The sequence below is a fragment of the Pleurodeles waltl genome, chromosome 1_2, assembly GCF_031143425.1.
Source record: "Pleurodeles waltl isolate 20211129_DDA chromosome 1_2, aPleWal1.hap1.20221129, whole genome shotgun sequence".
Classification (NCBI taxonomy): domain Eukaryota; kingdom Metazoa; phylum Chordata; class Amphibia; order Caudata; family Salamandridae; genus Pleurodeles; species Pleurodeles waltl.
The window spans coordinates 631,987,351-632,002,865 of NC_090437.1; the positions used below are offsets into that span (position 1 = coordinate 631,987,351).

Here is a 15,515-nt window from a genome sequence, read left to right on the forward strand (position 1 = left end):
GAATCAGCTACCTTCACAAGAAAAGCAGTCTTCAGTCAAGCTACAGTGTTAATGGCCACTTGCAATTAATTTTCTATGGAGTGGCATACAAAATTCTGAAGATGCCCAAGGATGCGGAAGATGCTGTGCGGTCCACTGGGGTCTTCCTGGGGCTACGCCTTGGTCTAGGGACCAGGTCGGGGAGACTTTGGCCACAGGGGGTTAAATCCCTCAAAGTCCTCTATGATCAAGTTGAAGTCCAGTTGCCACTGGACTACTTGTTGCCAGGCACAACGAAAACAGCAGTTCCCTTCTTTTTGTAATCGCTCTCCATCTGGGCAACCAAACTCCAATCAGACTACTCTCCAAGGTCCATCAGACATGGGTGCAACTTTTAGGCACCAGGTCTCAGTCTCCCAGACTGTGCTGTGATGCGATTAAATGAGGAGAGACAACCCGATGATCTGGGCAACCAACATGCCTAGGCAGGCTTCCTCAGCTTTTGTGACCCTGTGCTGCAAGCAGGAAGTCAGCCAACTAACTCTTGTAGTTTCAGCTTCTGGTTGGGCTCAGGATGACTTCTCCAGGACACCACAGGCACAGTTCTATCTTTGCTAGCCCAAGGAACAGCAGGAGCAGTCCAACTTTGGTGCAGCCTTTCTTTACCAGGTCCAAGGTCAGCAGGGCAGTCCTTCGACCCTTTTCTCCAGTCCAAATGAGATCGGAGTTCTGGGGGGGCCAGGGGGGCCCCCTTTGTACCTAGTGAGCCCTTAACGAAGGTCACACTTACTCACCAATGAGCTACTTGGTCCCCTCCAGCCTGACAGCAACTTCCTAGAAAGTGTGGTATACAGCTACCCCAGAATGCCGGGTCCTGCACACTCTCAAGAGGGAAGAACCCTTCCCCCAACATGTGGAGCCTGGTAGCCCACCCGAGGGGTGTGGCTTTTCGGCTCACACCCTGTGTGGCTTCTTGCCTGGGAGAGGTAGCATCTTTCAACAACAGGCACCTACTGTGTCCTTTTTTTTCCTGAAAGTCATTCACATGCATCCCCAGGAGGGCAGAAGGCTGTTTGGAAGGCCAACCCTTGAATGCAACTGTAAACAGGTACTGGAAACCTTGGGCACCTAAAGTGGCAACTTGCTAAAGTTGCACTTTGACATTACATTTGATTTAAGCATTACATTGCATTTAAAACCTGGTTCTCTTGATACCTTGAAATATCAACTTTAGTAGTCCCATTTAGAAGTTAGCACAGCTGAGTTGTCAGCATGTAACCCTGTACTCGCCAATGGGGCTACTAGCCTTTCACAGTAAAACAACCATTGCGTGTTTTTACTATTAGAACATGTCAAACCACATGTTCTACTCTTTAATGTGCTGCACCCTGCATTAGCATTCAATAGCCATGCTGTAGGGGTGACTTATACATATTAAAAAGGGAGGTTTCGGCTGTGCCATTACTTTAAATGGCAAAGTCGATTTAGCAGTTTTAACCTGCTATACCAGTGTGCAGTGGCAGGCTAGGAGATGTTCTACCTTGGTCACACTCAGGGTGGCATACAAGAGCTACAGCCTCTGGGGGACACTTTAACCTACAAGCCATAAGTACTCCTGATTTCATGTACTGGGGACACAGAACAAATTTACAGGTATGCCAATGGGGTATACACCCTATTAAACATTTACATTTAGGGGTCAGAACACTTGCAGAGTCCTGATCAGCAGAGCTCAGGGCTTTCAGAGACATTATACAAATGCCTAGTAGTCAAAATAGGGGCAAAAAGTCAGAGTGAACTGGCAAAAAGTATATTTACTTATAAGCACTTGTTATTGGTCTTTGCTTTTTTTTAAAAATTGAGAATATAGAACAGGTAGCATGCAAGAGATTGTAGTGTAATCCAAAACCGAATAAGAGGTCACTATGAGTTTATAAACTAATTAGTGCAAAAACTGTGTTTTAGGCTTAGTTTTCTAGTAACTGTTTTTCTTGTATGAATGGAATTGTAATCTGGGATTTTGGTCAATATATATCTACTGAAAAATACACTAGCATCATAGTGTGTCTCTCCACTACCATTTCATAGTTTAGTCTCTGCAAAGACACGGGCAAACTCCCATTGAAAAGGCAAGAGACAAACAAGCAGCCACTTTATCAAGCAAACATCACATTGATATATTCCTAAAGTGAATTTATATAGCACACCTACTAGGCTTTGAAATTATTTCTGGAAGGCAGCACACTACTCTGGAACCCACGGTTAGTGATTAATCAGGTAATTATAGTTTGTTATTGGGATTTGTTTTATGCCTTTGTGAAAAGGCTCAATGCATGCCATTCAGTTTCTTTGTGGTGGACTAAGTTATTTGGAATTAGATATGATCATTAGTGTAGGTTTATGGAAATGGTTGGTGAGATGGGCAGATTGGCTATAGGAGCCACTGCTCTAGTATAAGGAATGATTACAATGAGGAAGATTTTGTGATTTATGAGGTTTGGGTAACTTGCAGAAATATAGAAGAGAGTAAGACAAACAGGCATGCAACAGAGTAAGCTACACAAACAAGTAGGCATGCAGAGGATGGAGGGTAAAGAGTCATTCAATAAAAAGGAAGGTGTGAGAACAATCAAAAGACTTAATTCAAGATCAATTTTCCATGCAGGGATTTAGGGATGGAGTTGAATGAAGCTTTTTGTGATGGCATTAAAACTGAGGATGTAGAAAGAAAGACTATTGGATGTCCCCTGTGGGCAGGTGCCTGAGGCTGTTGCATATTTGGTTGTCCAGTGTAGGAAGTTGGCTCTGTATGCACTATTTCAAAGTAAGAAATAGCATGCACAGAGTCCAAGGGTTCCCCTTAGAGGCAAGATAGTGGCAAAAAGAGATCATTCTAATGCTCTATTTTGTGGTAGTGTGGTCGAGCAGTAGGCTTATCAGAGGGTAGTATTAAGCATTTGTTGTACACACACAGGCAATAAATGAGGAACACACACTCAAAGACAATTCCAGGCCAATAGGTTTTTTTATATAGAAAAATATATTTTCTTAGTTTATTTTAAGAACCACAGGTTCAAGATTTACAATCAATACTTTAAATGAAAGGTACTTCACTCAGGTATCATAGGAACTTTGAATCAGCAAAACAGCATGTACAGTTTTGGCAAAAATGGCAATAAGCTATTTTAAAAATAGACAGTGCAAATTTCAACAGTTCCTGGGGGAGGTAAGTATTTGTTAGTTTTGCAGATAAGTAAACCACCTACAGGGTTCAAAGTTGGGTCCAAGGTAGCCCACCGTTGAGGGTTCAAGGCAACCCCAAAGTTACCACACCAGCAGCTCAGGGCCGGTCAGGTGCAGAGGTCAAAGTGGTGCCCAAAACACATAGGCTTCAATGGAGAAAGGGGTGCCCCGGTTCCAGTCTGCCAGCAGGCAGGTACCCGCGACTTCGGGCGGCAGACCAGGGGGGTTTTGTAGGGCACCCTCAGCGGCACGGGGGCGGCTGGGTGCAGTGTGCAAACAGACGTCGGGTTCGCAATAGGTTTCAATGGGAGACCCAGGGGTCTCTTCAGCGAAGCAGGCAGGCAAGCAAGGGGGGGGGGGGGAGGGGCTCCTCGGGGTAGCCATCACCTGGGCAAGGGAGAGGGCCACCTGGGGGTCGCTTCTGCACTGGAGGTCGGATCCTTCAGGTCCTGGGGGCTGCGGGTGCGGTGTCTTTACCAGGCGTCGGGTTCTTTGAAGCAGGCAGTCGCGGTCAGGGGGAGCCTCTGGATTCCCTCTGCAGGTGTCGCTGTGGGGACTCAGGGGGGTCAACTCTGGCTACTCACAGGCTCGCAGTCGCCGGGGAGTCCTCCCTGTAGCATTGTTTCTCCGCAGATCGAGCCGGGGGCGTTGGGTGCAGAGTGGAAAGTCTCACGCTTCCGGTGGGAAACGTGGAGTCCTTTTAAAGTTGTTTCTTTGTTGTAAGTTTTGGTTTCTTTGCAACAGGGCCACTGTCCTCGGGAGTTCTTGGTCCTTTTAGATGCAGGGTAGTCCTCTGAGGCTTCAGAGGTCGCTGGACCCTGGTGAGCGCGTCGCTGTTGCAGTTTCTCTCGAAGCGGGGAGACAGGCCAGTAGGGCTGGGGCCAAAGCAGTTGGTGTCTCCGTCTTCTCTGCAGGGCTTCAGGTCAGCAGTCCTTCTTTGTCTTAGGTTGCAGGAATCTATCTTCCTCGGTTCTGGGGGGCCCTAAATACTCAATTTAGGGGTGTGTTTAGGTCTGGGGGGGGTTAGTAGCCAATGGCTACTAGCCTTGAGGGTGGCTACACCCTCTTTGTGCCTCCTCCCTGAGGGGAGGGGGGCACATCCCTAATCCTATTGGGGGAATCCTCCATCTGCAAGATGGAGGATTTCTAAAAGTCAGAGTCACCTCAGCTCAGGACACCTTAGGGGTTGTCCTGACTGGCCAGTGACTCCTCCTTGTTTTTCTCATTATCTCCTCCGGCCTTGCCGCCAAAAGAGGGGCCGTGGCCGGAGGGGGCGGGCATCTCCACTAGCTGGAATGCCCTGTGGCGCTGTAACAAAAGAGGGGAGCCTTTGAGGCTCACCGCCAGGTGTTACAGCTCCTGCAGGGGGAGGTGAGAAGAACATCCACCCAGTACAGGCTTTGTTACTAGCCACAGAGTGACAAAGGCATTCTCCCCATGTGGCCAGCAACATATCTGGTGTGTGGCAGGCTGGCAAAACTAGTCAGCCCACACTGGAAGTCGGGTATGTTTTCAGGGGGCATCTCTAAGATGCCCTCTGGGGTGTATTTCACAATAAAATGTACACTGGCATCAGTGTGCATTTATTGTGCTGAGAAGTTAGATACCAAACTTCCCAGTTTTCAGTGTAGCCATTATGGTGCTGTGGAGTTCGTGTATGACAGACTCCCAGACCATATACTCTTATGGCTACCCTGCACTTACAATGTCTACGGTTTTGCTTAGACACTGTAGGGGCATAGTGCTCATGCACTTATGCCCTCACCTATGGTATAGTGCACACTGCCTTAGGTCTGTAAGGCCTGCTAGAGGGGCGACTTATCTATGCCATGCCGACTTAGTCATTTTCTCCCCACCAGCGCACACACGCTGGCAAGCAGTGTGTCTGTGCTGAGTGAGGGGTCCCCAGGGTGGCATAAGACATGCTGCAGCCCTTAGAGACCTTCCCTGGCATCACGGCCCTTGGTACCAGGGGTACCAGTTACAAGGGACTTGCCTGGATGCCAGGGTGTGCCAATTGTGGAGACAAAGGTACAGGTTAGGGAAAGAACACTGGTGCTGGGGCCTGGTTAGCAGGCCTCAGCACACTTTCAAATCATAACTTGGCATCAGCAAAGGCAAAAAGTCAGGGGGTATCCATGCCAAGGAGGCATTTCCTTACACCCAGTTTGGCCAGGGTTGATGTTGAAAAGTTTGTCCTTTTATAGGCTACAATAACACTGAAGATTATTCTCACTTTTCAACTTCATACTCAGCCCTTTCTAATATAAGGTACTAAGTTATGTCTTGGAAGCTAGTTCTTTGTGTTTGACAAGTAAGATTTGGAGGAGCGGACCATCTCTGCAATTTAAATAAATGATTCTGTTATGTATTCAATTGAAACAGACGTATGGCTCCCATGTTTGTGGGGGGGGGGCTGGACTTGGTCAATCTCTTTTCCATGACACTAGTAAGGGGGTGTTGGAAAAGGGACCGCATCTGAATTGATTCTCCAGTGATCTTAGAAAGCACTACTGGGCCATTTGTCTATAGCCAGACAGGCCAGAATTTGTGGTGCCACTCACTTTATGCACAAGATCATATATATCAGATTCAGAAGCCTTCAGGGGTTCACAGTTTTTAGCCTCCACCTACAAGTAGTTTAGGATTAGCCACGCATGTCTTATAGCCCTACAAACCAGAGTCAAGTTAGACTCCTCCACCGCCCTACTCTGCTTACCTACGTCCATTGGTAAACTAAAGGGCAAATTGTATTTCAGCACTTGGGCAATCACATTTTGGGAAAAGTATTTATTTTAGAACCAGTGAACATCTTTCTTTCAGGAATCTTGCCATCCACTAAAGGTTTGGTATTCTATTGGCCACAAAACAAAGTAAAACCCAAAGCCAAATTGCTCAAAAGAACGGCAATATTAGATAATGTGAAATACTGTCCACATTCATGGATCATACTTCTAGGAGACAATACAAAGATAATATGGCTTAAGTTTTTTGATCTATCTATAATCTACAATAACATTTTGGTAGTTTGCCTTAATGCAATTTATACCTTGGAAACCATACTGGAATTTTGCACCAATAAATAATTTCTATTTAAGACATTACCCAGCATAAAACATATCAAAAATAATTTCTTAAAAAGAATAATAATAAAAAAAAAAAATTAGGGCTTACTTATAGCTTGGCCTACTTTCTGAATACAAATTTATACAATGCTGAAACATAAGCTTACAGAGAAGTGCTAATTCCCCAAAGCAATGATTTACTGCTCAGTGCACAGAGAAGATTCCTCTATGAAGGGTGTGTAATTTTTTCATACTGATAGCAGGTTCCATAACCAATCCCCACTAGAAGCAAAAAGCTCTGAACAGGATAGCTAGGTGTAATCAAAGCACATATTGCAAACTTATCAAGGCAAATTAGAAGATGCACGGAGGGCCATTGCTGCTGAGGACATAAGGGTGGAATCAGAGAGATTGCCACAGTGGACTGAACCTAAAAGGTTGTAGAAATCAAACATTTTCTTTACCTGATCTTTTAGCAGCATAATCCCTCCGCTGGACTGGATAGTACAGATCTCGCGGTGTTTGTTCATTGCAATTACCAACAACCCATCCATGACTCGCTCCTCACGCTCACTGGGATCCACTAAGAGATAGGTGCTGACCAAATAAATAAATAAATAAATAAATATTTTTAAAAAAGGCAGTTGGGTACTGATAGGCTCTAAACAGTCAGAAAGAATCGAACAAAGCGTACACTGCTATAACATTGAGGAATAAAATGAATAAAATCCTAGGAGCTGACTGTGCCACTGAAAACAAGCTGCACCTGACAGATGAGCCCAAACCAGTCTTGGGTTGCTTGTGTTTCGGCTCAGGGAGGACCTGGTCTAGCAATTAGGACTCAACAATTCTTAATGGAGCAGTGTCAAGACTGATTTGCATATGGCTGAGTCCAAATTGAGGTGGGGCGGTGTGCAAAATAACAATAGATTGCAGCTTGGCACAATTATCAGAGACTGATATAAATGCAAACATTCCATCCACCAATTCTTTATAAAATTCATACATAGGAAAGTAGCAACAGAATCTTAAAACAGCACTCCTGCAAATATTTACGGTGTTAATGTCATAAGATAAGTCAAGATGACAAACTAGGTGTTATCACCCTAAAAGCATGTTTCCCTAACAAATTTCTAGTTTTAGGAGTTCTTGAATTTGATGAAAAGAGGAACATGAAACATTAGCCCTGAAGAAAAAAGAAAGGTCTGCCTTTCAGAACTGGTTAGTGCTTTTTGTAGACCTAGGTGTTTAATCATTTCATATCAGACAAATTGTGAGAAGTCCTTGAAGAATTTACATGCTAGAAGGGGTGCTGGCCAGCAACCTGACTAGCGAGAACCACTTTGGGGCAGAACAACTGGTGTTCGGTTGCAGAACATCTGTCATGAGTAGGACTGCTGGAGCAGGTTTGGAGCCAAGCTATGTTGCTCCCAATTATCAGACCACAGGGACTTGCATGTACATCCTCCCAGGGGAGGAAGGGGAGGGAGAGAGGACAGATATCACTCCCCTCCACATCCTGTTACCACTCTGGCCTGCAGTCAGTGTCAAGAGGACACCTCCTCCCCTCGTGAGATAAGAGGCCATAGTGGAGCCCAGTGGCTTAAGTTGGGCCTCTCGGTGGCCAGCACGTGGGGGAGCCCAGAGCTTGTGACTACACAATATACTTGTGCCATTCTACTGTTGGCCCAGAGTTGGGGCTAGTCATTGGTGTTATGGGGCAGTGGCGCCAGATAAACAGTTTGGGAGACTCGTTCCCAGAAGGGGAGCCTCCCCCAATTTTCTTTTTTTGCAGTGACTAGCCTGGATGCTCTCCAGAGACTGGCAGAACAAAGGCCCACCCAAGGCTGGGAAAGAAGACTGCTCTGTGGTGGGCACAGAAAACTTTGCCAGAGACACAGCAGGAGAAGGTTGGTGGCCATTGTGAAGGTATAACAGTTCCAGTGCAACCAAGGAGGACTGGGGGTCTCTAATGCCATGGTGCTGGTAGTACCCACCTACAACTAATCAGCACTCTGATCACCATACAAATGGTAAAAAAAGACAAGCAGGCCACACAGCCAAACCTTCCTTTTTAACATTTATAAGTCATCCTTAATGCCCTCAAGGAAGGTGCATAATATCAAAAGGTTCGACATGCACTTTTTTTTTACTTTGCATGCCCTGACAGTAAAAATCCTGCATTGTTGTTTTTACTACAGAAAGGTTAGTAGCCCAATTGGTGAGTAAAGGCTTACGCGATGACAACTCAGTAGTGCTAATTCCTGAATGGGACTACTAAATGTGACACTTCAATGTATTAAAACAGTTGCTGCATTAAGACTGACTTGATGCAAAAGTCACATTTAATGTAACTTTTGCACAGTTGGCAGCTTTATTAAGAAGCCACTTTGTTGCCCCAAGTTTTCCAGTGACTCTTTACAGCTGCTGGACAGGAGATGCCTTCTGCCCTCCAGGGTGGAAGTGAGAACGACTCTCAGAAAGGAAATCAAAGGGCCTGCAGAGTGGTAGAAACGTGACTTCTACCTGGCAGGGAAGGTCCATCAGGGAGTGAGCCCAAAAGGCAAACTTCAAAGGGGGAAGTCACCTTTGAAGGGCAAATGGCGGACACACACAAGAGGGGTTGCTCTTTTATTCTTGCAGACAAGATGGCATCGAGGACAAAGAGGTGGAAAGCCGTTGTCAAACTGCCTTTCCCGTGGGCTTGTAGCACCCAGGTAGCCACAAACCTGGGGTGGGCTAGGGAGCTCCACATACGAAGAGAAGGGTTCTGCCTCCTTGGAAGTTGGCAAAAAAGTGCATTCTGGAATAGCTGGATGCTACACTTTACTGGAAGTTATCACTAGGTTGGAGGGGACCTGGTAGCCTGTTGGCTAGGAGTTGCCGTATCCCGAAGGGCACTAAATGGGCAAAAAAGTGGCACCCAGACCTCAGATCATATCTGTACTGAAGAGAAGAGTGGATCAAAGAAAGACTGCCCTGATGGTCTCTAGACCCAGCAAAGATAAGTTGTGCCAAGACTGGACCGCACCTTCTTCTCCTTGGGCTAGCAAAAAGAGGATTGTGCATGTGGTGCCCTGCTCAAGGAAAAGTCATCCGAGTCTCAGACAGAAGAGGTGACTGTATGAGTCAATTTGCTGACTTCCTGTTACAGCTTCCGGCCCAGAAAAGCTGTAGAAGCCTACTTTGGCGAGTTGGTAGCCAAGAGCATCTGACCACCAATGATTGCCTATGTGTAGCCTGGAAGCCAACAATCTGAATCCGAAAAGTCCAGCAGACTCCACAAAGAAAGAGGATCTCAAGAGTGCGCTCTGGGCCTGGGAAGTGGCCCGCAGAGCGCAAGCACTTCTGGAGAGTGGAATAACCCCGGATAGTGGGGAAGAAGATGATGATGATGATGGGGATAAGAGGGTCATCCACAATGAGGATCAGTGGCTTCTGATAGAGGATCCCCTATATATCTGGCAGTGAAAGCAGCACCCAGTCAAATAGGGAGCCAATAGACCTCAAGGTCTAAGTAAGCCTCCTAGAACTGAGGGAAAGGAGCCTAGCCTTGGAAGAAATGGAAGAAAGGAGGCTGGCCTTTGAGGAGAAAAGGGTCAAGCTGGGCTTGAAAGACAATGGCAGCAGCAACAACAAAGAGTCTGAGGTAACAGCAAGGATTGCCTATGATCCTAGATTGCCAAAAGGAATTGTGTTTACACATATCCAAGGGGATGACATAGATAAGTGGCTGGCATCTTACAAGAAAGCTCCTAGTATGAGAAAGATTGGTACCCAACACTTTGAGGGTCCTTGTTGTGGAAACAGGTTGCAGAGGTGAGGGGAGAGGCTTCTGACAGTAGAGGATTAGGTGGCAGAGTCTTACATTCACATAAAGGCAGCACTTGTATTTGTTCTTACCCCAGGATTATCAACAAAAGTTGATACAAAACAAAAGTTCAGGAACACACATAAGGTGGCAACACAGACACTTGTGGACTTTGTGGATGCTTCAGTAAAGGCACTGGATTAAAGGTGACAAGGTGGACATGTATGAAGGGTTCCATATATTGATGGTTAAAGACCCTGCAAACATCTGTGGAGTGCCTCAAGGCTCCTCACTCACTGTGGAGAAGTGTGGCACAATGGTTAGAGCAGCAGACCCTGATGCAGAGATCTGGTCCGGGACCAGGGTTCAATTCCCACCTCGGCGGGTCTTGGGCTCAATTCCCTTGGACTAGATAATTCTCGCCTCGGTGCCTAATCTAATTAATGGGTCCGACTCTGTAACTCTGGGCAATAGCTTGTTTAATCTCCACAACGGCCCTCACAGCGCTTGGATGCTTGGCTTCACCCTGGGGCTGTCCAGGAGTGGGCGCCTCACAGGGAAAAGCCAGGAGGGGTTCCACAGCGGTATGCGTACAGCGCCTTGAGACCCTAACGGTTGAGTAGTGCAAAGTTTACAGTTTACTCAGACCCACCATCTTCAACGCTTACATGATCCCTCTGGCCAACGTCATCCGTGCACACAAGATCAACATTCTTTCCTACACAGACAATATGCAACTCATACTCTCCCACTCAGACCTGACCCCTTGGCACAAGAAACAAATTCACTGCCTGCATGACCGAAATAGCTAACTGGATGAAAGCGAACAGTCTCAAACTCAGCACCGACAAGACACAATCAGTGATCTTTGGCAAGAACATCTCTCAATGGGACTCCAAGAGGTGGCCATCTAAACTCAGACCCAAACCCACAGCCAGAAACGCGGAATAATGATCAACAGCTGACTGGACATGACCACACAACACCATCACTACATTCTGCTTGCACACACTGAAGATGCTGAGGAAGATCTTCAAATGGCTCCCAAGCAACACTAGAAAGGCTGTCACTCACACTGTAGTCACCAGCAAGTTGGACTATGAGATTAACCTGTATGTGAGGCTCACCAAGCAACTCAACAGAAGACTGCAGCTGGACTCATTCTCAACCTCCCACACAAATCTCACATCACACCACACCACACCTCAGGGAAGTACACTAGCTCCCGATACACAAACACATTCAATTCAAGCTCCTCACACAAGCATTAAAGGTGCTACACAACTCAGGCCCCAACTACCTGAACAGCTGCATCTCCTTCCACCAACCACCCAGACACCTCTGCTTCACAGGACTCCTATCATCACACATCCTAAGCATACACAGTACCACATCAGGAGGACAGGTGTTCTCTAACCTCGCTCCTAAAGCATGGAATGACCTCATACTCTACATCAGAGCCTCATCCTCTCTCATTTAATTTTGCAAAAAGCTGAAAAACTAGCTTTTTTTGCTCAACACCGTGACTGTCACAGGAGACAGTGCGCTTTACAAATACACGACATATCCTTACAAGTTGTTTTTCAGAAAAGGTACACCAGCATCTGATAGATTCCAAGCTAACTAGTCCCAGAGCACTGGGCAAGATAACAGATGGGTGTGCAGTGGGCTAGCCAACAGGTGATCTTAAGAAAGAGGTTTTGGTCCCCCTAAAGGAAATAAGAATGCACAAAAGTGTTTTGGGGGGAGGATGGGTAAGGTGGTGGGGGCGTTTTCAGAAGCCCAGCACAGTCCAAAGGGAAGGGGTACATGGAAAAGGATTATGATCCTTCAAATGTTGGAGTGTGAGGACTGTCAGCAGCTAGGACCAAGATGGGAGATTCTGTGTGTGCCAAGAAATCACTCACGGGTGGTCATCCCAAGGGCACTGCCAGTGTAGAGATGGGGATGGAAGCTGTCCCCGGGGATTCTAGAGTGTATACTGAAGTCTAACTAGTATCAGTGGGTCGGGTGGAAAAGGAATCCTTCAATACCGGACCTCCATGGAAAGGTACATGAAGTGACCAAGAATCAATGGGGTTGAGGTCAAGGTTCTGATGGATACAGGTGTCCACATCACCAAGGTCATGGATAAGCTTGTTTCCCCACAGCAAACCATGCCCAATGAGGAGCACCTGATATTGAACTCTAACAATGAGACACAGTCCCATCCTATGGCTGTGGGCTTTAAATGGGGAAGGCTTACCGGCCTGAAGAAGGTGGTTGTGTCACTTGCCATCCCAGTGGAGTGTCTGCTGAGAAATGAGCAGGAAATTTCCACCTGGCCAGGTGAGAAAAGGAGGGCTCATGAAGCAATGCTGGACTCCCTGAGTGGAACTGAATGACAACTAGAGCACAAGCAGCCTTACAGGGAAGTCAAAGGGCTTTGGAGTCTGAAAAAAGGCCCCCTTTTGTCTCTAGCAACATGAGAAAGAGAAAGTCTGGTCAGCCAGCTTCCCAGAGTCCTCAGGCCCAGAAGGAGCCTAACCCTGAGGGGAAGGGCCTGGTGCCGGAAGAAGAGGATGTACCCTTGAGAGACCTGCCAAAGTATGCAGAACTTCAGGAGGAAGGAGAACCCTCTGAAGAGACTTGAGCCAAGGGCTAAAGACTGGTCTAACTCCTGAAGGCCTGAAGCAACTAGCTGAAAGGCAAGTAAAAAAACAGGTGCAAGTACCCATAAAGTATACTGGGAGGAGGGAGTCCTGTACATAGAGGCAAGGGACTCCAAACCAGGAGCAACTAACATTGGTGGTCGCCCAACATTACAGAGTATGTCTCCTTAACCTAGCCCATGCCATCCCCTTAGCTGGCTATCTGGGGCAGACTAAAACCTGGGGAGGTCGATTTGTCACTTTTACTGGCCTCAGCTGTCAGAGAAAGTTAGAGAGTTCTGTCACTTCTGTGTCACCTGTCAAGCCAGTTGCAATAATTTATTGCATCTAAAAGATTTAAGTGAAAATATTTTACTTACCTTTGAAAAATCGTATCTCTCGCTCCCTGCAATGGATTTTGGTCATTTTAGTGTTTATTAAAAGGTAAAAATATATTATTTTTATAATTTGGTTTTTGATGTTTATTGTGTTGTGTTTCTTACTTACCTGTTTGGTACTTTCAAATGATTTACATTTAATCCTTTAATTAAGCCTGATTGTTCTGTGCCACAGATAACCAGGTCTGAGCTAAGGGTTTTATTAAAGAAATCTAAGTGGAACTGATAAAGATTGTAAACTTATTACATGGTGAGGGCTCGCAACCATGTAGTAATCCACTTTCCTACCGTTTAGGACAAAGCTTTTGCTGTTGTGATTTCTGCTAGTAGGATATCAGATTAAATTTGTGTGAGGAGTCTTTTGCCAGGGACCTCATCCATGGCCGTAATTTGGCAAAGTCTTACTTTACAAAACACCACTCATCTCAATGACCTTTTCAGCAACACATGATATCAAAAAAGAGCTAGAGAAAGGCAGGTCCATCATTTTCTGCTGCGCATCTGGCTTACAACTTGAACCACTCAAGAAAATCACATTGCAGAATTCTAAAACATGAGCTACGTTATCAGCAACATTACTAATACAGTCTGAAACTACCTCACCTTCTTTCAAAACCTACTTAAAATAGTGTCTTTCCCATTGCAAAAGAATCTAAACCCTGCTCCAGGAAATCCCACGGGGAGCTTATGTAGAAACTGAATAAGAGTCTGGTCATCTCTGCCCTAAGTGCAGTCACGAAAGTTGCACAAACTTCCTTTTCACAAACCTCAACATCTTGGATTTCTCTTATAAACTATTACCTGAATTACTGAATACAAAGAGCTAATTTTCAGAGGCTCTTTGCAGTATTTAAAAGTTAACGATCATCTGCATCTTAAAGACTGTAATGCTGAGGTTCAGCTAAATAGCCACCCCATTCACCCTACCATTAAAAAGTAGTCATCATCCACTGACAAGATCGCCAAAGAGAGCCCAGGGAAGCAGAATACCTTTTCCTTTTTGAGGATGAGCTGGCATCCGTACCATCGGTTCTTCAATTAGTTGTGTAAAGTATGTGTGATGTATCCCAAAGTGATGAGCATCTTGTCCTAATCCCTCATCTGTAGTGAGGCTTCCCATTAAAACAGAGTTCATATATCATTATAAAATTATGAACACTCCCCTTGATAAGGGAAAGACTGGAATGGGTGGAGTTGGGGGGAGGGGATCCTTGCACCTCTTCTTAACTGTCTGAATCTTGTGGTGAATCCTGACATATAGACTAATTGGCTGTAGGTTAAGCATGACACCTTCCCAGAAGTGAAGTCCAAAAGTCAAAGGAGCCCTTGACTCAAGCCCAGTGGATTCCCAGATGCAGGCCTGGTTCCCACAGATAATTGGCTGAGTTGTGATCCTGAATTAGAGTTGATAACCCTTCCACGTCTTACATTCCAAAATATGTATATCCTGACATATGTTACAGTCCTAAAGAGTGACAATACACAAATGTTTATAGCTCTTGGACATTGTCCCTATTACAAAGAGGACACATGTAAAACACAGTGTGTTTGCTGTTTGAGGTATCAGTTAAGGAAAACAAAAAACGTCTCTGAAGAAAAATATGTACCTTTTCTTGACAAGAAATTGAAAATGTTAGTTGTCTGGCCGAAAAGAGAAAATCACTTTCAAATTTTCATTTCTTGAGAAATAATACTAATAGGCAAAGGGATCGTTGCTCCACAGAGCAGAAAACTGAGACAACTTTAACTAAGACTGCACTCTCATTGCATGGGGGCGTGACATTCCTCAAGAGAGAGGCTGATGTGTATCCATTTCCTGCATTTGTTATTGAATAAGAAATTACAAACTGATCGTCATCTCTATTGCTGGCTGATGCCTCGTTCATAATTGTTATTGCAATTCCTTTACATTTTTTTTTAAAAAACCTGAGTTTGCCTTTGGATAGTCATCTTTTTAAATGTGATTTCAGAAGCAGATTTGTCTTCAAAACAGTGTTCTGGATCATGCACACACTCAGATATTATAATATTAATGAATGTTCCAAGATGGAGAACAAAAAAGCACCTCATCTCAATTATATCCTCTCCAGAAGTGACTGGCTAATGAGACTTCGATACAGCAAATCTTTATGCAGTTTTAGACACAAATAATCCACATAATTTAGAGCAAAATCCTGGTAACGCAAATAAGGGCTAGCATTTATTTAAATTATGAACTTTTATTTTTATAGCAGTCTACAAATTGCAACAGAAATTGGGTCTGCTAAAGCAGGTCTACTTACCCCTGCTGAAAGAAGGAAAAGCTGACACAAATCGGCATGTGATGGATACTCAAAGGTACAGGTTCACGCTCCTCAGGACTGTACTAAGAGGAATGATATTCAAAAAT

General features: G+C 45.3%; 1 protein-coding gene across 1 annotated transcript in view; it reads right to left on the reverse strand.

Moving 5' to 3' along the window:
- Positions 1-15,515, reverse strand: part of EXOSC9 (exosome component 9) — a 235,145-nt gene that overhangs the window by 145,728 nt on the left and 73,902 nt on the right. The window contains exons 6-7 of the mRNA XM_069242553.1: positions 15,409-15,491; positions 6,752-6,884 (exon numbers count right to left, since the gene is read on the reverse strand). Of these exons, the coding sequence (XP_069098654.1) occupies positions 6,752-6,884; positions 15,409-15,491 (216 nt within the window). The remainder of the gene's footprint in view (positions 1-6,751; positions 6,885-15,408; positions 15,492-15,515) is intronic.